General features: G+C 39.6%; 1 protein-coding gene across 1 annotated transcript; it reads left to right on the forward strand.

Annotated features, from left to right (window-relative positions):
* Positions 1-22369, forward strand: LOC115817099 (NACHT, LRR and PYD domains-containing protein 12-like). Its single transcript, XM_030780344.1, has 9 exons — positions 1-241; positions 630-802; positions 939-975; positions 1638-3417; positions 4798-4971; positions 5945-6118; positions 19191-19237; positions 19362-19880; positions 22230-22369. The coding sequence occupies exons 1-9, from the start codon at positions 1-3 to the stop codon at positions 22367-22369; spliced, it is 3285 nt and encodes a 1094-aa protein (XP_030636204.1).
* Positions 22370-23474: the final 1105 nt, after the last annotated feature.

Here is a 23474-nt window from a genome sequence, read left to right on the forward strand (position 1 = left end):
ATGGCTTTTGTTCTCCAACATGTGCAGCAGAACAAACTCATCACTGATCGTGACTATAAGGCTCTTAAAAGCCTAACCCCAAACACTGATCAGTCGTCTGGTGAATTACTAGATAAATTGAGAGACAAAGGGGAAGACACCTGTCAGAAATTCATAGGCTTACTGAAGCAGCAGTGTATGCTGGACCAATATCCAAGGCTGAGAGATGTCTTCTCAGATCAACCAGCACATCTCAGACAAGGTACCTCTCTCTCTGTCTCAGTCTCTCTCTCTCTCTCTCTCTCTCTCTCTCTCTCTCTCTGGTGTCTCTCTCTCTCTCTCTCTCTGTCTCACTCTCTCTCTGTCTCTCTTTCTCTCTCTCTCTTTTGTCTCTCTCTCATATATTATCTATCAGAATATGCTGATTCCTACTCTCTAGCTCAGACTGTTTCAGTCAGTGCTCCTGAACTCAATTAAGCCCCTGTCACACATGCACTGCAACCCTAAAATAATCGGGATTCTAACCGGAGGGGCTGTATGTGTGAACCAAAACGTCCGAATCAGTTGACTCGGATTCTAAACGGACTTTATTCTACCAGCCCCCTAGTACAAACTCCGTTTTCTCTTCGTTTGGGTCCATGTGTGAACAGAGTGGATTATACTCTGGAGTATGCACAGCGAGCAAGTGGGCGTGTTGATGCCGTTTCTAATAAGTGACTGGCGCGAAACTGGAAGAATACAAACGTCTGAGGATGAGGAAGATTTACAAGAAGACGGCGACGAAAAGGTCTGGAGAGACGATGAGATTAGGGAACTTCAGTTGGTGAGGTCCGACGCCCAAATCGCCAGACAAAAGTCGGTAGCCTCGTCTGCCTTTTCCGATCTGTTGTAAACAAAACACTGTGATTTTCGCAGAGTACTTTTTGCGTCATGTCCTGCCTCCCGCACGCTCTATGCAGGCGCCGCCCCCCGCCCAAACCAAACGGAGTATTTCCAGTATGAGTGAACGCGTCTGACTCGTACTATCTGCTGCTGTGTGCTGCATGTGTGAAAGGACAACTTTGGACATAATGCGAACCTGACTCAGTGGTCAAAGTCTGTTATAGTTATAGTCTGTTATAGTTATAGTCTGTTATAGTTATAGTGTAGTTATAGTCAGTTATAGTCTGTTATAGTTGTAGTATAGTTATAGTTATAGTATAGTTATAGTTAGTTATAGTCTTTTATAGTTATAGTATAGTTATAGTCTGTTATAGTTATAGTATAGTTATAGTTAGTTATAGTCTGTTATAGTTATAGTCTGTTATAGTTATAGTATAGTTATAGTCAGTTATAGTCTGTTATAGTTGTAGTATAGTTGTAGTTATAGTCTGTAGTGCATATGTGAAAACGGCTTTATAGTAACGACCAATTAATGTTTTTTCAACTCATCTATGACTTTAGAAAACAAAGATACAATTGTTTTACTCCTTGTGTAAGTGACTGATTGATTGATTTATTGAGACTTAAATATTCAGAGTGAGATTAAGTGAGAAGATGTGAATCTGAAACTGGGGTGATTGGTATACTATATTGTGTTTCTCAGGACATCAGTATGAATTGAAGACAAATTTGTGCAGTTTGATATTTGAAAAGTCTGAATTTGCTTTATTCTGTAGGTACAGACCCAGCAGAAGTCAGAGAGAAGCTAAAATCCAGTTTTAAAGAGAAATTTAAATGCATTTATGAAGGAACTTCAGAGGAGGGAGAGCATACATTCTTAAATCAAATCTTCACAGAACTGTACATAGTAGATGGTTTTACAGGAGAAGTGTGCCGTGATCATGAGGTGATGCAGATGGAGGAACCATCTACAACAGCTGCTACAGGACAAACACTGATAAAATGCAACAATATTTTTAAAATTCAGTCTGAGAAACACACTCCTGTCAGATCAGTGCTGACATTAGGGATTGCCGGCATTGGAAAGACAGTTTCTGTGCAGAAGTTTGTCATGAACTGGGCAGAAGGAACAGCCAATCAGGATGTAGATTTCATATTTGTGCTTCCATTCAGAGAGCTGAACTTGCTAAAAGATGACCAGTTCAGTCTTCCTGAACTTCTTCTTTACTTCCATCCTGAACTTGAAGAACTAAAAGAGGCTCACATATACCAAAGGAGTAAACTTCTTTTCATCTTTGATGGTCTTGATGAAAATCAGATTCCATTGGAATTGGAACGAAGCAAAAAGCTCTCTGACATAACAATAAAATCACCAATAAATCTGCTGATAACAAACCTTATCAAAGGAGAGCTGCTACCCTCTGCTCTCATCTGGATAACTTCTCGACCAGCAGCAGCTAGTCAGATCAATCGAAAGTACATCCACCGTGTTACAGAAATAAAAGGATTTAGTGACATACAGAAAGAGGAATACTTAAGAAGGAGGATCAGAGATGAGGATAAAGTGCAACGAATTCTCTCACACTTAAAGAAATCAAGGAGTCTCCACATCATGTGTCACATACCAGTTTTCTGTAGGATTACAGCCACTGTGCTGCAGAAAATGTTGAAAGAATGTGAAGAAGTGAAAAGTGAGAAGGTGATCACTGCTCCAACTACTTTGACAGAAATGTATTTGCGTTTTCTGCTCATTCAGACAAATCAAATGAAAGAGAGACACACTGGAAATGATGGGTGTCCACTACTGAAGCTTGGCAGGTTGGCATTTTCTCAGCTGGAAAAGGGAAATATTGTATTTTATGAGAAGGACCTGCTGAACTGTGATCTTGATGTCAAACAGGCTGTGATGGATTCAGGGATCTTCACACAGATCTTAAAAAATGAGGGAAAGGTATTCAGCTTCATGCATTTAAGCTTTCAGGAGTTCCTCGCTGCCTTATATGTGTTTCTAATGTTTACAAATGAAAAGATCAATGTCCTCCAAAACAAAGTCACACAGCCTTTGAGAGCATTTCTAAAATTGTTGACAAACACAATGCATGATCTCCACAAGACAGCTATAGATGAGGCCCTACAGAGTACAAATGGACACCTGGACCTTTTCCTCCGCTTTCTCCTTGGCCTTTCACTAGAGATCAATCAAAAACTTCTGAAAACACTTCTACCAGACACAGAAATCAGACCAGAGAGTGTGAATAGAACAGTCGACTACATCAAGAAGAAACTCAATCGGAACATTTCATCAGAGAGGAGCATCAATCTTCTCTACTGTCTCAGTGAAATGAAAGATGACTCAATCTCGTCTGAAATCCAGAAGCTTCTGACCTCAGGAAATCTCTCAGTAAAGAAACTCTCATCTGCCCAGTGGTCAGCTCTGGTCTTTGTGTTGCTGATGTCAGAAGAGACTCAAGAAAAGTTTGACCTGAAGAAATACAGAGCATCACAGGAAGGGTTGGAGAGACTGCTGCCAGTCGTGAAAAACACCAGGCGAGCTTTGTAAGTATTAGAAAAGGACACTGAAGTTGCTCCCAGAAAAATATTATATAGCGATGCCTACTTCATTGTCTCTCAAAGATGATATATGTATTGAACCAAGTGTTACTGTGAATCGGTGAAAATATTAAATTTGCATATATAAGATAACGTAATGACCCATCCCCTTACCTCACAGCATCTCAAAGCATCTATCAAGAAAAAGCCAATTTTTTGCTGTACACTTTTGAATGTGCAACACAAATTTATTACAGCTGTTCAAATTATAATACTAACAATTATTCAAAATTACTTAACGATGAAAACTGACATGATAAATAGGAACTGAAAAGAAGACAACACTCTGATACCATCATTAAATTAAACGCCATTAAATTCACGGTAGTTTTGATATCCGGCTTGCCTATGAGTTAGCAAGTAAACAGGATCCTGTTCTTCCTTTCATATTTTGTGGGGCTAGGTTGGTTCTGTCAGTGTTAAATTTTATGAGTAATTCTTTCATATGTGTTTTCATCTTAGTGTCCAAGTTCCAGCTAATCTGAATTTTTCATTAGTCTCTATAGTTTATCATTTAAAGTTAATTATCATTTGCAATTTCTCTTCACCACAGAAGAAATTCACAGCATGTGTCTGAGGTATTTAAATGAATTATTTTCAGTTTTTTAGACTGTGTCAAACTCCATCAATGAGCTCTCTCTCTCTCCCTCTCCCTCCCCCCAGTCTTGATAGCTGTAAACTCACTGAACAGTCCTGTGAAGCTGTAGCCTCAGTTCTACAGTCAGTAAACTGTTCCCTGAGAGAACTGGACCTGAGTAACAATGACCTTCAGGATTCAGGAGTGAAGTTTCTCTGTGCTGGACTGGAGAAACCATACTGTAAACTGGAGATACTGAGGTCAGTATTAGTCAGGGACTGAAAATACAGAGTTTGGAATGACTATATTCATCTTAAAATGACACCAGGTTGATGTATAACATGGGCATTTGAATGTCTAGCACACGAGGCATACAGATCTTAAAAACAGATGAATTTCTCAAATATCTTTACAGCTGATGTTAGAAACCATGGCCTGATCTTACGGCTTTGAGTTTAGATAATGCAATAGTTAAGCAAAGTCAACATTTATAGTAGATTGGAGTGGTATTTTTACAATGTATCACATCTTATTCTTCCTAATTAAAAGGAATGATGATTCTGTCCTTTTTGCTGCTCTAAAAGCTTCACACATCAGACAAGCAGCTAATATTCCATATTTTTCAAATGTTTAGATGAAACTCAAGGAAAGGTGATCTAACATAGAAGAATCCTCTTCAGTTAAAATTTGCGGGGAGAAAAGTGCAGGACTCACCAGAGCAATCTGTCTGTCTCTCTCTCTCTGTCCAGACTTCGTGGTTGTAAACTCACTGAACAGTGCTGTGAAGCTGTAGCCTCAGTTCTACAGTCAGTAAACTGTCCCCTGAGAGAACTGGACCTGAGTAACAATGACCTTCAGGATTCAGGAGTGAAGTTTCTCTGTGTGGGAATGAAGAAGCCACACTGTAAACTGGAGATACTGAGGTGAATATTAGTCAGGGCTGAAAGTAAAGTATTTAGGATGACTACTTTCTTATTAACATTACTCTAGTTTAATGTATAGTATGGTTATTAAAGTACTGTTGTCTCCATAAAAATAGACAAATTTCCCCAATATCTTTACAGTTGATCTTAGCTGCTGGCCTGTGAGTTTAGTTAATGTGATAATTCAGCAGTCAACACTGGGTCGGCACCTACTGAACACCTGTGTGGCCATGAAGGGGTCTCCTCTCTCTGTGGTCCCTCTCAAGATTTCTCCTATGTTTTCCCTGTTACACCTGTGTTTTTTGGGGAGTTTTTTCTTGCCTGCTATGAGGATTAAGTCAGGGGGTGCCGTCCTGTTCTGTTTTCTGTAAACTCGTGGGCATGTAAAAAGGGATATTGAGCTCTAAATAAACTATAACTTAGGCTTAACTTGAACATCTATGGTAAACCAAACTCATACCATTATGATGAATTACATCTCATTCCTCCTGATGCAAACTATAGTAGGATTTTTAAAAAGACAAAGTGCTTCTCTACTGCTCAAATAGCTTCACAAACCAGAGGAGGAATTGATTTGATTTTCTCACGAAAAACTATGAAATATCTATCAATGTTTTCTGTTTTCACTATGTATTCAGATTGTGGTATCAGCAGTCACAGCCACAAGGACAAGCTTCTCCTCTGCTCTAGCCTTGGGTTTGCATTGACAGGTTATCAGTTATTCCACTCTTAGGGCACCTGTACAGTCTCACTACTGAGTCTTTTCTATGGAGACTGAGATGGGACCTAAGAGGGTTTCCAGTAGCACAGGACTAAATGCATTTTTATCAGCATGCATGGAAGACATGACATTGAAACTTGTAGGAAGATGTTATGTCTCTTAGCAGGAGTCTGATCTCATATATAAAATCCTCTTTAGCGAAAGGACTCATCACAGGGTAAAATCTCTCTTTCTCTCTCTCTCTCTCTGCAGGTTGTCAGGTTGTTTAGTGACAGAGGAAGGCTGTTCTTCTCTGGCGTCAGCTCTGAGTTCAAACCCCTCACACCTGAGAAAGCTGGATCTGAGCTACAATCACCCAGGAGACTCAGGAGTGAGGCTGCTCTCTGCTAGAATGGATGATCCATACTATCAACTAGACACACTCAAGTCAGTACAGTGTGTGTGTGTGTGTGTGTGTGTGTGTGTGTGTGTTTGTATGCGTGTGTGTGTATCAGGACATTTGGCTGAGTGTACACTATTCCACTGGGGATCACTGGTGAAACTGGTGGAGTCAGTTTCATATCATAATCAGATTATAGTCCCAACTTGTAAAAACCACAGCGTCTTTGAATTTTTTTTTTTATTGTATTTATTTATTTATTTATTTTCAAGAAAAGATATGGCTTATATTGGTAATAGTCAAAGTGTGAAAGTATGAGTTTGTGTGTGTGTGAGTGTGTGTGTGTGTGTGTGTGTGTGTGTGTGTGTGTGTGGTGGTGGTGGGGTATCTGTGTGTGTGTGTACATGTGAAACATCCACTGTTGGTTCTGTGTTTCTGTAGTGTGGACAATGGAGGAAAGTTCAGGATCAAACCAGGATTAAGAAAATGTGAGTACAGACACACACACACACTCACACACACACAAACTCATACTTTCACACTTTAACTATTACCAATATAAGCCATATCTTTTCTCTCATGAGAAAGACATCCACTTAACCAAGTTCCCAAAAATGATGACTTTTATTGTGTCTGAACAAAAGCAAGACAGAGAGCGAGTGAACACAATAACTAAATGACAGGACCAGTATGGGGTGGGTTCAGATAATGAGGGGGAAACACACTTGATTAACCCTCTGGAGTCGACCACCCCGCAGGCAGCATGAAACAGAAATTTCTCCAAACCACTTGTAGCCAGCAAAGTCAACACATTCAACACCCTGAAGCTAAAGTTAGATCATGTAATTCAAGTTTTTCATTCTTACCAACATTCCTTCTCAGTCTTTGGTCCTCTCTGTTGTTTGTATTGCACTCTACTGTTCAGAGTAGCCCTCTCAATTAACAAATTATTTTATGTGTCATCATCATCATATCAGGCTCCTTTACTACTATCTTACATACATTATTTATTATGTAAAGTTGAGTTGGCTCTAAGGCTAAGAATTTCATTACTGGTAATGATGTTGCAATGTTATCAAGTACATAACAATAAACTTGAATCTTGAGACTTGATAGGTGAAATATATCAAAATGTCAAATTACACCACCCAAAGCATTACCCCAAATCCCACAAAAACCAACAGAGTGAGACAACCTCACATGTGACCCTCAAAAAACACCCTGTATTTACACCACCCAAAGGCTTACCCCAAATCCCACAAAAACCCACAGAGTGAGACAACCTCACACGTGACCCTCAAAAAACACCCTGTATTTACACCACCCTAAGCATTACCCCAAAATCCCACAAAAACCCACAGAGTGAGACAACCTGTTACACACACTGAAGACAGGACGAGAGACAGTAAGATGCCTCTTCGCTCTCGACACAAACATGGCACAAGAACAAACAGAACATCAGAATCCCATTTACACCCATAACAAACATCTTACACAGCACCAACGGGCGCCCCGGGGGAGTCGTATGAAATACTGCATGTGTGGAGTATTCTGACTGACACAGTATTCCAATCTCATTCCCATTTCATTTTTCCTGTTTTCCTTCGGTCCCTCCCCAACGACCTCTAACACTTCACATGGAATTCCATCCCCTCAGGTAAGAAATTTTCTTCTTTCATTTTTAGACAGTTTACTAAAGTCCTCAGTTTGTTCTCTCATCATTTCCATGGACCATCACTGTCCTTAGTATAGCATTTAGCATAAAACACACACACACACATACACACACACAGAGTTGAGAGTGTGTGATATGTTGTCTCCTCTAATTTCTCTTCTTCTTTGTAGATGCTTGTGATCTCACACTGGACCCAAACACAGCACACACAGACCTCTCTCTGTCTGAGAGGAACAGAAAGGTGACATTGTTATCAGTATTTGGGGGAGACGGGGAGCAGTATCCTGATCATCCAGAGAGATTTGAATACCAGTGGCAGGTTGTGTGTAGAGAGAGTCTGACTGGACGCTGTTACTGGGAGGTTGAGAGGAGCGGATATGCTGAAATAGCAGTGACATATAAAGGAATCAGGAGGAAAGGAGAGAGTGATGGCTGTAGGTTTGGACTCAATAAAAAGTCCTGGAGTCTGGACTGCTCTGGTAACAGTTACACTGCCTGGCACAATGAACAGAAGACTGTCATACCTGCCCCCCCCTCACACACACACAGAGTAGGAGTGTATCTGGACTGGCCGTCTGGAACTGTGTCCTTCTACAATGTCTCCTCTGACACACACAGACTCACACACTTACACACATTCCACTGCACATTCACTGAACCCCTCTATGCAGGGTTTGCTCTTCATAGCTTAAGATCCTCCTCATTGTTTCTGTGTCAGATATAACACACACACACACAGTCACTCTGTGTGTGTGTGTGTGTGTATGTGTGTGTGTGTGTGTGCGCGTGTCTGTCTGTGCACATACGCATATGTGTTCAGTTTCAATAGTTACAAACACAGTTCTATGCAAACATGTAATTATCAGGAAAGAAACAGACCTTACTAAATACAAAAAGAAACAGATGGAGACGTCAGTTTGGCTTTGTCACGGCTGGAGAAGAAACCGTGGCAGCACTTTGAAAGGACTGAAATCAGAAGGAAGAGGGACCAGAAAGTGGATTTTCTTCTGACCTCAGAAATGTGAGAATCCCATGATCTGCTTGTAAAAAGTTTCAAGTTTTTATTGTCATTTACTAGATAACAGTGTGGACATCATTATCAGCAATGAAATTCTTGGGCTCGGGGGCCAGCTCAACTTGCAAAGTGTAGCAGTTAAATAATAATAATGAAAGAACAATAAAGGTAAATATAGGGGTAATATAAGCAGATATATAAGGGAATATATATGTACATGTGCAATAAACAGAAATGTACAGAAATGTAGAAATATAAAATATAAGACAGATATAAGAGTATAGGAGTATAAGAGTGTGTGGTGGGTGAACAGTCCTGAGTGGAACAGTCTTAAAGTGCACGTGCAGCAGCATAGACAGTTGTGGTGTACACAGTATCGGATTGGGTAGATGAACAGTGCATATTGGGTGGGTATGTAATGCAATGTAATGTAGACCATTTTCAGTCTAAGGGTCCAAGCAATGTGTGCATGTGTAGTGTCAGGAGGGAAGAATATGGTGCACTGAGGGAAAACATCTCCCTGTTTGCGTATTCATCTACCATGTCACATCATCCAGGCTCAGACTGCATGTCATACATGTACCATGTGACGTCATCCAGGTTCAGACTGCATGTCATACATCTACCATGTCACATCATCCAGGCTCAGACTGCATGTAATACATCTACCATGTCACGTCATCCAAGCTCAGACTGCATGTCATACATCTACCATGTCACATCATCCAGGTTCAGACTGCATGTAATACATCTACCCTGTGACGTCATGTAATACTAACAAATTCGTGTGGTGCTGAAGTTGGTCATTGATCTTGACTGTATGATTTAGGCCTATCTCCAGGAATCCACAGAAAGTTGCCTTGTCCTTGTCTTTAGAGAAGAATGAGACACTGTCTGAACATCCAATGTCAAACTCAAACCTAAAAGCAATGTGTGATAATGACAGTAATGAAGTATTATCACATGATCATGACTGCAACAGAACACCTCCAGCCCAAGCCACGGTGGGGATTACAAAAAGAAAGAGAAGCCAGGGTTTCTTTCTTTCCTCTTGGTTGGACTGGTGGAGGAGAATTTCAGGTGGGAAACTCCACAAAAGAAAAAAAACGTGGGAACATGAGTACAGCCGCTGAGAAACATTTGACTTCATCACGTCTCTTCAAGTCCCAGGACCTGGCAGATTGTAATTGTGGTTTCTTATCTAAACCAGTTGTGTTAAAAAATAGAAGCTGACAAGGAATAATGGATTTTTGTTAAGAACAGACTTGCAGCCATAAGGAGACAGACTCTAGGATGTTAAGAGTATTTGATATTCAGACTATTTACCAGGAGTTTATATCCTGATTTCAGTTTGTTTCTGTCATAGTTTGATTATGGAAACATAATAAGTTCTCTCTAGAGTGCATTACGACTGGTGCTGCACTAAATTGTTTCAATGAAGACTTCCCATCACAAGAATCTCTGCTACAAGTTAGACTGGGATAATGCGCAGTTTCTAAACTAGTGATTATCTTGTAATTTAAAAAAAAAACAAAAAAACAAAAAACTTTAATAAACAGGGTGTGTTTAGGTTGTTGAGGTCTTTGCAAAGGTTTCACAAATGCAGATTGTGTGAGTAAAGTGACACTACTACAGTGTTTGTGAAATTGTGGTCTCTTTAATATATTTTAGACATGTTACATGGCTATCCATGTTGTGATGGTTGATTGTTAGTTATTGCCCATGAGTTTAGTAGCCAGTTAACCATGTCTGGACACTAGCATTGCATTGATGTATTCGTTGTTTGACCTTTTAAAAAGAAGAACATGAACATGTCCTTATTAGAAGGAAGAGTCTTTACGCTGAATGTAAAACCAGCAGTGGATGCATTTGGTCTTCACTGTCAATAGAGACATTTGGTCTTCACTGTAAATAGAAACACTTGGTCTTGACTGTCCATAGAAAACTTTGAATGGGAATGTAAAAATGGAAATCAGTAATAACCTAAACCTGAACTTACCTGAGAGGTGACCTTGCAGTGTGGTCTAAACAATGAGCCAGCTCTGAATTTTAATTTGTTGTGGCATTTGTATTTGTAAATTGTTTCTAAACATACCTGATTTTCGTCAAACATGTGGGGCCTTAAAAAAGGGTAGTCCCTATACTGCCTGTTCCTTGGATGCGTCCTCAAAGTGTGGTATTGGAAGGTACGAGCACGCGTGTGAGTGTGTGCATATGAAAGGGAAATTTGCGACTGTCGAAGCTGCACATGCACACACACAAACACACATACACACACACACACACACACCAGCATTTCCACTGTTGTAAAAAGTTGTTGAACTGGACAGACTGCCAGTCATGGCTCATGTCTGAATAGAAAAGAAGATAAAAGCAGAGATAACATTACAGGACAGCTGTCATCATATTAGAACAATATATATATATATATATATATATATATATATATATATATATATATATATATATTTGCAACTACAGAAATGAAAAGAAAAAATAAGTCTGGCATAGAAGCAGGAAATCTACACTGATAGTTGAATGTCTCTGCAATGTAGGCAAATGTATTCTTTTGTTAAGTTGTTAAACTGGACAGAATCTCTTGTGTGCTATGGCCATACAGAAAAGAAGATAAAACAGCAGATAGTGTGTGTGTGTGTGTGTGTGTGTGTGTGTGTGTGTGTGTGTGTGTGTGTATGTTCAGGATCTACTACTGTAGATACTGAACATATGCGCCCACACACAGATGTGTTTCCACTGTTGTAAAAAAGCTGTTGAATTAAACAGACTGTCTGTCATAGTTCATGTATAAATAGAACTACATAGACTGTCTGTCATAGTTCATGTGTAAATAGAACTAAACAGACTGTCTGTCATAGTTCATGTGTAAATAGCAAAGAAGACAAAAGGAGAGATAACAAAACAGCACATGTGTCATTTTGAGATACATCTGCTTTATCCAGTAACTTTATTCTGTTTATTCTATTCTAGATACAAAACCGTGGTTACAAAATGTCCCTGTGAGGAAATAAATATCTGATTAAACAGGTATAAAGGGGACACTTTTCCTGATTGAGAATTGAGAATTCCCCTCAAACTGGAAAAAAAAAACCCCACATAATGATTAATGACATTGATTGATCATTTTATGCACATTTACCTGTTCATTACCTCTTTGAAGCACTGAATGCTTATATAGCTTATATTAGTAGTGGTAGTAGTGGTAGTAGTAGTAGTAGTAGTAGTACGTTATTATTCTAAAGTACTTCTTAAACATGCTGGTTTATTCCACTAAGCCCTAGTCAAGTTTGACTGGTTTTTACAGTTCTGACGTATATCACTGTGCATCTGAATACCAGTAAAGCCAAAGTTAGATTCAGATAATAGTTCAGTTTGAACTCTAGTGCTGCAGTAGCGAAGGTTTGAGAGGGAGAGAAAATAAATCAGTGAATCATGATAGTAATGAAGGGATAAATGGCTATGGTTCTTTATTCTGTGTTGGTTCTGATAAAGCTGGAAACAGGAAGAAATTTAGGTCTCCCTTATCACCCTGAATAAAATGGATCTGAATGAATTAAATGGACTCTCTCACTGAGGAGGCATAGAGTGACCAAACAGAAGGTAACACAGAAATACTTTAATGTATTTAAAACCAAGTCATCATTTTTTAATAAGGTTGAAAACTAGATTTATTATTTAGATTGTATATTTGGGCTTTCTCTTTGGGTTGTAGATTTTGAGATATTTTCGTGGAAATCTATCTGTGACAGCAGATTGAGCAAGTGTAACAGGCTCTGTGTTTGACATAATTAACCAATGTGACCAGTTCATGTCAGGACACTGTCTCTACCTCCCTGTATCATGGCCACTCAGAGCCTAGTTGGAACCAGATGGGCTAATTACTGTGTTGCCCAATTACTGTGTGTACCGGTCCTCAGTTTGTTCCCTCTTTGTGTCATTGTATACACACTCCAGTATCCTCCTTTGTGAAGTCTTACACTAGCTGTCTGTACTGAGCTGCGCCTTGAACCTTGTGCCCCTTTTAGCTTTGTTTTCTGTTTAGCCTTGTTCCCTTGTTAGCCTTTTTCTCTGTTTAGCCTTGTTCCCAGTCAGCCTTGTTCCCAGTTAGCCTTGTTCACTAGTTAGCTTTGTTCTCTGTTTAGCCTTGTTCACTAGTTAGTTTTGTTCTCTGTTTAGCCTTGTTCCCTGTTCTCATTTTAGTTTTGTTCCCCCATTAGCTTTGTTGCCTGTTCCCTCTGTTAGTTTTATTAGCTGTTTCTTTTTGTTAGTGTTCTTGTATTGAGCTTAGCCTGTACATTGGCCTTAGCTTTTTCCTGTCCTCCAGTAGCCTGTGTTTGGCATGCCGGACTACTGTAATATACTGTATTTAATTAAAAAAAAAGAAAAAATTACAGTGAAACTTGTGCCAGGGGTTAATTATCTTCATGAGAATTTCGTCTTTGAGAGGATTATTTAAAAAGGGAAGTACATGACTAGGCTTATAGCTGAGGGTTCCTGTAAACCTGTTGGAATGTATAGGTAAAATGATTCTTCTGTTAAGTTGTTGAACTGGACTGACTTCTCTTAAGTACTGTAGCGGAGCAGAAAATTAAACAACAACATGAATGAATAAATAAATAAATAAATAAATAACAACAATGTATAAACTAGACTAAAATCTGTGGGTGAACAACAACCCGGTAAATTAATTTGCCGGTCAAAACTGTCCAGTAATAATGCTCATACAGAATGTAGCTAGAAGGACATCCCTAAACAAGACATTTGTCTTTTGGCAGCAAAACAGGCCTAGCCCTTTTCTTTAAACAGGCTACAGATGTTAGCCTACAATGAATGTATAGAACCAGGACGATTCTTCTGTTAAGTTGTTGAACTGGACCGACTTCTCTCAACCACTGTCACTGACCACAAGATCAAACAACAACATCAGTATATAAATAGCATTGATGCATAAACTAAATAAAATCTCTGGGCTAACAACATTTGGCATGATCTTCACAAATTGTTCTAAATTATTAATATTTTTTAATATTTTACTTTGGTGTCACCCCTGTATTGTGAGGCAGTGGCTGAACTGAATATGAATAAATAAAATGGATAAATCTGTACATTTAAATCTGTACTTTTATGAATGGGCAAGAAGGCATCATGGTTCAAGATGAAATGAAGTCTACTTTACAAGGAGTTGCAGTCAACTAGAAAATTACAGGCAACTTCAACAAATTTCTGCATAAAACACAGATAAAGTGTTATATTTTATGTGTAATAGGAGTTCTCAATAGGGTATTCCTAATAGCTCATTTGAACTTTCTGGCTCTTTTAAATATTTTTAAATGTGAATTAAATATTTATAAATGTGCAAATTGAAAGATGTGAGGTTGTAATATATTGATGTGAAGTTGTAATATATTGTCCTTTTGTTTTTGTGTTTTAGCTTTGTTTGAGATGTTTTAGTGAACTATGGAGACACTACTGGAAAAGAAGATGACCTTGACTGAGATTCTGTCTGCTGACACAGACTTTGTTCTCCACCTAGTGCACACGGAAAAACTCATCACTGATCGTGACTATAAGGATCTTAAAAGCCGACCTCAAAACACTGAACAGTTGTCTGGTGAGTTACTGGATAAACTGAGACAGAAAGGGGAAGACACCAGTCAGAAATTCATAGGCTTACTGAAGCAGCAGCGTATGCTGGACCAATATCCAAGGCTGAGAGAAGTTTTCTCAGATCTCAGACAAGGTATCTCTCTCTCTCTCTCTCTTTCTCTCTCTCTGTGATCAGCATGAATACAGGAGAATTCTGTACAGTTTGATGTTTGATGAGTCTGAACTTGCTCTTCTCTGTAGGTACGGAACCAGCAGAAGTCAGAGAGAACCTAAAATCCAGTTTTACAGAGAAATTTAAATGGTTTTATGAAGGAACTCCAGAGAAACGAGAGCAAACATTCTTAAATGGAAACTTCACAGAACTGTGTGAAGATGAAGCACTGAAGAGACTGCTACCAATGGTGAAAAACGCCAGACAAGCTTTGTAAGTATTTGAACAGGAAAGTGAACTCACTGCCAAATCAATATAATAATGTTCAGGCCTACTGTATTATCTCTCAGAGATGAAATTGGTCTTCAACCACAGAGAGTTACTATGAATAAGCAAAAATAAGAAACTGACATTTGGATTTATAAGTAATGTCATTATCCATCCCCTAACCTTCATTTAAGCCACATGTTTCTGAATGTGCAACACAAATGTATTACTGTCACTCAGACACCATTATAAAACTGATAATTCTTCAGAACCATTCAAAGATGACAAATGACAAACATTAAAGAAAAAAGGAGCTTTCTGATTCCATCCTTCAGTCAGCAAAAAGCAGGCATGATTTATTTGTCTCTCCACCTCAACCATTCAAAATAACTAAGAGAAAGAGCAGGATTTTGTTCTTTTGCAAAAAGCAGTATTTGTATGCCTTCTCTCTTGGAAGGCTTTCCGACTGTAATCTCAGTGAACAGCCCAGTGAAACGACTAGGCTTTCAGACTGTAATCTCAGTGAAAAGCTCTGTGAAACAACTAGGCTTTCAGACTGTAATCTCAGTGAAAAGCTCTGTGAAACGACTAGGCTTTCAGACTGTAATCTCAGTGAACAGCCCAGTGAAACGACTAGGCTTTCAGACTGTAATCTCAGTGAACAGCCCTGTGAAACGACTAGGCTTTCAGACTGTAATCTCAGTGAAAAGCCCAGTGAAACGACTAGGCTTTCAGACTGTAATCTCAGTGAAGAGTCCTGTGAAACGGCTAGGCTTTCAGACTGTAATCTCAGTAAAAAGCTCTGTGAAACAACTAGGCTTTCAGACTGTAATCTCAGTGAGCAGTCCAGTGAAACGACTGGAGGTGAACGTGACCATGACAGGAGCATTGCCACCTGAATGATCTCAGTGTATTAAAATATGCTATTCTGTTTGGAGTGCCACCCTGCTCCCCTCCCAAAGGGTGATTCTCTAATGTGGTACCGCGTTTTAGATGGTCTGTCATCAATTTGAACATGAAAGATCAGCTTTTCTTTCAAAAGAGGACTGTGACCCATGAGCACAAGGATAGAAAAGATAAATACTTATCTTTATTTAGAAGGCAAGTTGCTGGTCATTTAAGATGATTTTTAACATGGCTATATTTTACCAGTAGAAATCTTCCCCAAATCAACAACAGATGGAAAAACTCTTTCATGAGATACCTAACTTAAACTTCTGTAGGCAGTGAAATTTGTCATCATATTTACAAATGCCACTTTTACTGTTTAGCTGTCCAGTTAGATGTGCCAGGATCTATCTCTTGTTTTAATTTAATGTTGGACATAAGTGTTTTTTTATGATCAATTATCTGACAAATTACTCTGTGTGTGTTTTCATTTTGGTTGTTTAATTGACCTGTTCTCTGAATTTTTACGAGTATAGTTAATTATCATTTGCACTTTTTGTCTGAGGAATTTAATTTCAGTATTTTGTACTCTTGTATCAAACTTTATCATGCAGCATTTTTTGATTCCCAATTGGGAATTACTGGATTAGTGGATTTGTGAATGCTAATGCTCTCTCTCTCTCTCTCTCTCTCTCTCCCTCTCTCTCTCTCTCTCTCTCTCTCTCTTCTTCTCTCTCTCTCTCTCTCTCCATCTGTCCAGACTTGCTGGTTGTAAACTCACTGAACAGTCCTGTGCAGTGGTTGCCACAGTTCTACAGTCAGTAAACTGTCCCCTGAGAGAACTGGACCTGAGTAACAATGACCTTCAGGATTCAGGAGTGAAGCTGCTCTGTGTGGGCCTGGACAATCCACATTGTAAACTGGAGATACTGAGGTCAGTAGTAGTCAGGAACTGATAATAAACTGTTTAAAATGAGTTTGTCCGAGTTACAATGAGACCAGGTTAATGTATGGAATGGCTACTACACTGCTTTTGTATACAGTAGATGGATTTACCTAAATTTTATACAACTGGTCATAGTAACTGGCCTGTGAGTTTATTTAATGTAATGGTTTAGCAAATTTGACACTTGTGATTGTGCCTGGTAGAGTGGTACCTGTAAAACAGATCACACCTAATTTTCTTTTCTGAGAAGGAGACATGAGTAAAAAAAAAAAGGGCAAACTGCCCTCTATGCTTCGCAAATCAGAAAACAAGCTCTTTTTCCGTCTGTTTAAAATGTTCATGTGAATCTCATGAAAAACTGTAAAAGTTGTGTCTGTTACATAGCCTCATGTGTATTGACAGGTCATCCACAGTTCCACTCTTAGTGCAGCTACCCAGTCTTACTATTGTATCTGTGAAGACTGAGATTCCAATTTCCAATACCCCTAGGGGGCTACATGTGTTTCTTAAGGATACACTGACAATACATCGCTATTTTTCCTAGGACAGGAAGATTTTAGGGCTCTTGAGTTTGATTTCAAGTTTTATTTTCCTGCAATGAAGACAATTATCAGTCTAAGGGTCTAAGCAGTTTGGAATGTGTAGACAGTTATCAGTCTAAGAGTGTAAGCAGTGTGGAGTGTGTGTAGACAGTTATCAGTCTAAGGGTCTAAGCAATGTGGAGTGTGTGTGTGTGAAGCCTCTTCAGTGAAGGTTGACTGGGATGAAATTGCAGCACTCAGTAAAAAAAAAAATAAGAGTGTCAAACTCTGTTGTGCAGGTTGTAATGCCCCAATGAGTGTATACTAATGCTCTCTCTCTGTCTCTCCCTCTTTCTCTTTCAAGACTTGCTCTCTGTAATCTCACTGAACAGTCCTGTGAAGCTGTAGCCTCAGTACTACAGTCAGTAAACTGTCCCCTGAGAGAACTGGACCTGAGTAGCAATGACCTTCAGGATTCAGGAGTGAAGTTGCTCTGTGTGGGACTGAAGAATCCACAATGTGAACTGGAAATACTGAGGTCAGTAGTGGTAATGAACTGGAAATACTGTATTTAGAATGACTATATTCATACTGAAATGAGAAAAGTTGATTTATTGTATGTTTCGTAAAACTTTGCACAAAGTTAAGTTAATGTAAAAGTTTAGCAGAGTCAGCATTTATGCTTAACCAGAATAGTACCTTTTAGTGTTGTCACAATTCCAAAATTTCAGTACCAGTGCCAAGTCATGAATTTCAATACTCAATACTTTGCAGTACTTCCTATGCAAAAAATGGGAAACGCTGTCAAATGTCATTATCAGGGTTTGTTTCTAACTTTAGAGAGACCTATCAGTCATATTTCACTTTGGGCCTCAACTTTGTCAGTTAAGTTGTTTCTGGTGCTACTACCATGTTTTTAAGTTCAGCCTATGAACAAGATAAGAAATTCATCTGTTTTTCACTCCCAGTGCTCTCAACACACCTCACGTTTGCTGGGCTTCCATAAGACATAAATAAATAAATAAAACTGTGTCATGGTTATCTCCCACAACTGGACACACATGGCACCATTGCAACGTCAACACTGTGAGACAGATGCCCATTTAGCCAGGTCAAATATGCACACTAAAATGGTTTGCATAAGAGAAGGTACCAATTTTTTAACACTTACATTCTAGTCTTTTAAAGTGTGTTTTCAAATGATAGTAACCTGGTACTGTTCAGTACTGGTTTATTGTGCAACACAAATGCCTTCACAATGTATCACATCTTATTGTTCCTGATGAAAAGGAAGCATGATCTCTCTTTGCTGCGCTAATACCTTCACAAATTTAAAATTTTAGATTAAACTCATGACAAGTCTGTGTTAGTGGTGTTTTTCCTGTCGTTTAAATGGTGGCGTGTCAGTATTAATAACCATGAGGACAAGTTTCTTTCCTTTTGTGGTCTTGTGTCTGTATTGACTCTCAGCAGCTGATGGTTATTAGTAACTCCACTCCCAGGACGGCTACACAGCCTCACTATTGGGTCGCTTCCATGGAGAGTGAATTTGGATGTAAAAGGGGCCAAATGTGTTTTTTCAGCATGATGATGTGATAGTGTCAGTCGTTCGACAGGAAGATGTTCCCGAACTCTCAGTAGAAATCATCAGAACTCTCTGTCATGCTCTCTCTCTCTCTCTCTCTCTCTCTGTAGGCTGTCTGGCTGTTTAGTGACAGAGGAAGGCTGCTCTTCTCTGGTGTCAGCTCTGAGTTCAAACCCCTCACACCTGAAAGAGCTGGATCTGAGCTACAATCACCCAGGAGACTCAGGAGTGAAGCTGCTCTCTGCTAAACTGGAGGATCCACGCTGTAAACTGGAGACACTCAAGTAAGTAAAGAATGACTGAATGTGTGTGTGTGTGTGTGTGTGTGTGTGTGTGTGTGTGTGGGTTAAGGATGTGTGTGTGTGTGGTGTGTGTGTGTGTGTGGGGGGGGTATTTTTGTATTTGCTATGTGTGACTCACCCACTGTTTGCTCTGTGTTTTTGTAGTATGGACAATGGTGGAAAATCCCGGATCAAACCAGGATTAAGAAAATGTAAACACGCGCACACACACACACACACACACACACACACAAACACACACACACACACACATACACATACACTCCTGAGAGTGTGTTGTATGTTGTCTCCTCTAATTGTTCTTCTTCTCTGTAGATGTCTGTGAACTTACAATGGACCCAGACACAGCACATGGGCGTCTCTCTCTGTCTGAGGGGAACAGAAAGGCCACATGGAGAGAAATTCAGTCTTATCCTGATCATCCAGAGAGGTTTGATCACTGGCCTCAGGTAGTGTGTAGAGAGGGTCTGACTGGACGCTGTTACTGGGAGACTGAGTGGAATGGTATTAGTGTCATGGCAGTGACATATAAAGGAATTGGAAGGAAAGGAAAGGGTGATGATGGTAGGTATACACTTAATGAAAAGTCCTGGGGGCTTTGGTGCTTTGATTCCAAATATGCTGCCCGTCACAATAACCAGAGCACTGACATACCTGCCCCCCCCTCACCCACACACAGAGTAGGAGTGTATCTGGACTGGCCATCTGGAACTCTGTCCTTCTACAGCGTCTCCTCTGACACACACACACTCACACACTTGCACACATTCCACTGCACATTCACTGAACCCCTCTATGCAGGGTTTGGATTTGGGCTTATTCTCGCTGACGCAGGTCTGGGAGCCACAGACACACACATACAAAAGCTAAAGAAGCGAGAATTTTATATATCAATCAAAGATCTGTGATGGGCACAGATGGAATAGACATTACCTCACCTCATGCTCCCACTACGTTTCTTTTACTTCACGTATTTTGTTTTTAAAGTTTTTTAATTTGTTTCTGAATTATTAAGTCGGCTATCACATACCCGGAGGCACAGCCATTGCACCAGATACTACTGCCACCACCTTTTCCTACCTTGTCTTCTCAAGTGTTTCTATAACCTTCTCAACTTCTATTGCTCCTATTCTGTATACATTGTTATATGTTATAATAATGCAGATCTTCAATGTAGCTCAGTATCTACAGTATCATATATTTACATTTGTACATGGATTTATATTTCTGTTTTAATACACACACACACACACACACACCATTTTTTTTCTCTGTCTCTCTCTCTGTCTGTCTCTCTCTCTCTCTCTCTCACTCTCTCTGTCACACACACACACACACACACACACACACACACAACTGACAGAAATGAACAACTAAGTATGAACAATTACCAAAGTAATGTCAGTACAAAACTAAATAAACAAGCTAAATAAAATAACTGTGTCTCAGCCCTTACTTAATTAATTAGTAAGTAGTTAATTTGCACACAGCTTTATGATCTCATTGAATTAAAGAACAGCGTCTTAGCCCTTACTGAGCCTTCTAACGATAGTGTGTCTACAGACCACCCTTGTTTGGCCTGTAATGACAGAAACACATCCTCAGAAAGTAGGAATGATAGAAATGTATCACTGCAGCGCCCCCTTCTGGACAGCACACCAAGTATGATGACAAGGTCCATTACAATCAAGCCTAGACAGTTCCGATTGTCAAATTTGCCTGTAAATATAAAACATAAACTATATTAACGCAGCATTAACTGTTATACAGTTAATGAAACATAAATGTTTTTAAAGTCATCTCTGTATGGGAGTTTATCTATGTTCATACATGTTGGTTTGAGTTTGTTATCCAATATTTTGTTTGGGTTTCAGTGTAAGTGCTTATATTTATGAATAAGAAATGTGGAGAAAACTCCATTCCCCAGCATGGAACAAGACTCTGTTAACTGGTACTCTCTCTGTGGGCTCTATCTTAACGATCTAAAGTGCATGGTCTAATTGGCGCGAGTGATTTTAGGGCGTGGATACGCCACTTTTGCTATTTTAACAGCGGATAAAATGGGTGCAAAGTATGATGCATGGTCTAAAGGGGTTGCCCTTGAACACTTAATTAATTCACAGGTGTGTTTTGGGTGTAACGTGCAACAAACCAATCAGAGTGTCATCGTTCATTCCCTTTAAAAGAGACCTGCGCTAGCAGTTTGGTGGATTGCTAATATAACGGCAGAATTAGCAAGAGCAAGAAACTATATTCATCACCAGTTATGTAACATTACAAACCTAATAACTGACAACATACTAAGTGTTTAACGAACGTTCAAATAGAAATGTATAACCCATCTACCAAAGACTGTTTCAATGCTACAAAACTACAACAATGACCACGATTCCAAATGGTTTGTATGTAGCACATTGTGTGTCTTGGAGGCACCCATCTTAGAGCAATAACACACTCTCCGTATAGTGAATCGATTTACACTACACTCATAAACGGAACATTAAATACACATTTGACATTCACATAAACTCCTTTTACTTACAAAACACATTAGTTGTACTTCCATGTTAATGTAATAACCTCAAAATGACTCTATGCACAAGAGTTAGCTTCATCTACAGACTCATTAGCTTGCAACGTTGGCAAGTCAGTTTTCGCAAAAAAAAAAAAAAAAAGAAAAGAAAAAGAATGATTTTACCAAACATAATACTTTCCTTAAACAGTCTTTACATACTCTTCAAAGTTTTAAGAGTTGCCCAATATGTATTTCGGTGTGCATTTTATGAGATTTTAACAGTTTTACCCATCTGGTAGATAGGGATGGGACGCATGATACGCTCTGAAAGGTTTGTCATGAGGACTCTGTCTCCTGGCTGAAGAGTTGTTCCTTCGACCTTTCTGTCATAATACCTCTTCCCTTTCACTGATGACTTCGGGCTGTTTTCCGAAGCAATCTTGTAGGCTTCTTGCATCGTTCTGGCCCACTTCTGTGCAAAACCTTGATGGGTCTGAGTCTCGTTTTCTGACCTCACATTGAAGATCAGATCAGTCGGCAACTGCAGCGATCTGCCATACAACTGAAAGAATGGGGAGTACCCTGTTGCCTCACGCCTTGTACAATTATAGACGTGGACCATTTGGCGGCAAATATTCTTTCCGATCAGCCCTCTTTTCTTCTTGCAGGATACGGAGCATTTGCAAGAATTCACAATTTAATCTTTCAACAGGATTCCCATGTGGATGGCAAGGGGTTGTATGTGAATGAGAGATACCTGCGAGTTGATCGTGGTGGAGTTTTTCAGGGTATCCAAAGCGTGGAATGAAATCCTGAAATCTTCTCTCTGCAGCAGTTCTACCACACTTGTTACGAGTAGGGTAAGTTTGTGCGAAGCGCGTGAAGTGATCGACCAACACTAGAATGTACTCATAGCCTCCCTTACTCTTTTCCAAGTGTAGGTAATCGACTGAGACAAGTTCAAATGGTGAACTGGCTTGGATAGAACCCACCGGTGCTCTTTCTGGAGGGTTTGGGCGTTTCTGTTTGATACTTCTTTGTTATGTACTCTTCCACCTCTCGTTGCATGAAGGGCCAACAGAATCTTTCCCGTGCTAAGTGAATCACTTTGTCTCATCCAACATGACCCCACATTTGATGAAGCACTTTTCTGAAATCCTCAACATGTTCACTAAATGTCTTAGAGTAGCATAAGACATCATCCATATATGGAGAACAGCACTCATTGCGAAGACCCTCCAGAACAGCCTCCATACACCTCTGAAATGCAGCTGGGGCGTTAGTCAGGCCAAATGGTATTCAAATCCACTCATATAAACCCCAGGGAATGCTGAAGGGTGTGACGTGTCTTGACCTTTCATCAACAAAGCCTTGATAATAAACACTACCCTGGTCTAGGATGAAAATTTAAGTGAATCCCCCCAAGCTGTCCAGTAGGTTCTGTATTCGTAGGAGTGGGTGCCTATCTGGAATGGTCTTGCGATTTAACTCTTGAAAAGCCACACACAGCCGGAGACTACTGACTGGTGAATAGTATGACAATCTGAATATCTTAATCCATCCTCTCTCAAGAAGGTTTTGGACATAATTCTTCACCTCCTGTACAGCGGTTTGGAATTGAGTTGTAAGACCTCTGAACTAGAGTTCTGTCTTTGAGATTGATCTTTAGTTGCAAATTTGGAATACAACCTATTCCATTTTTCCTATTCCATCTTCTTTAGCAAAGACAAAGGATTCCTCATAAAGCATCCTCCTGACAATTTGTTGCTCATGCTCCTGGAGATGATCTAAGCTGACAGGTGGATGCCATTTCTCTTTAGTGAAGTGAGGTTTGTAGCGTTCACTTCCCTGATCATGGCTCTTACTCCTATCAGGAGCAACAATTTGAATAACCGGTCTGACTTCAATTATTT

Source organism: Chanos chanos, chromosome 7, assembly GCF_902362185.1.
Source record: "Chanos chanos chromosome 7, fChaCha1.1, whole genome shotgun sequence".
NCBI classification, from domain to species: Eukaryota; Metazoa; Chordata; class Actinopteri; order Gonorynchiformes; family Chanidae; genus Chanos; species Chanos chanos.

Coding starts and splice junctions, on each gene's coding strand:
- LOC115817099 (XM_030780344.1), top strand. CDS start 1: ATGGCTTTTGTTCTCCAACATGTGCAGCAGAACAAACTCATCACTGAT. Junction 3,418..4,797: donor AAAAACACCAGGCGAGCTTT/GTAAGTATTAGA, acceptor CTCTCTGTCCAG/ACTTCGTGGTTGTAAACTCA. Junction 19,238..19,361: donor CAAACCAGGATTAAGAAAAT/GTAAACACGCGC, acceptor TCTTCTCTGTAG/ATGTCTGTGAACTTACAATG.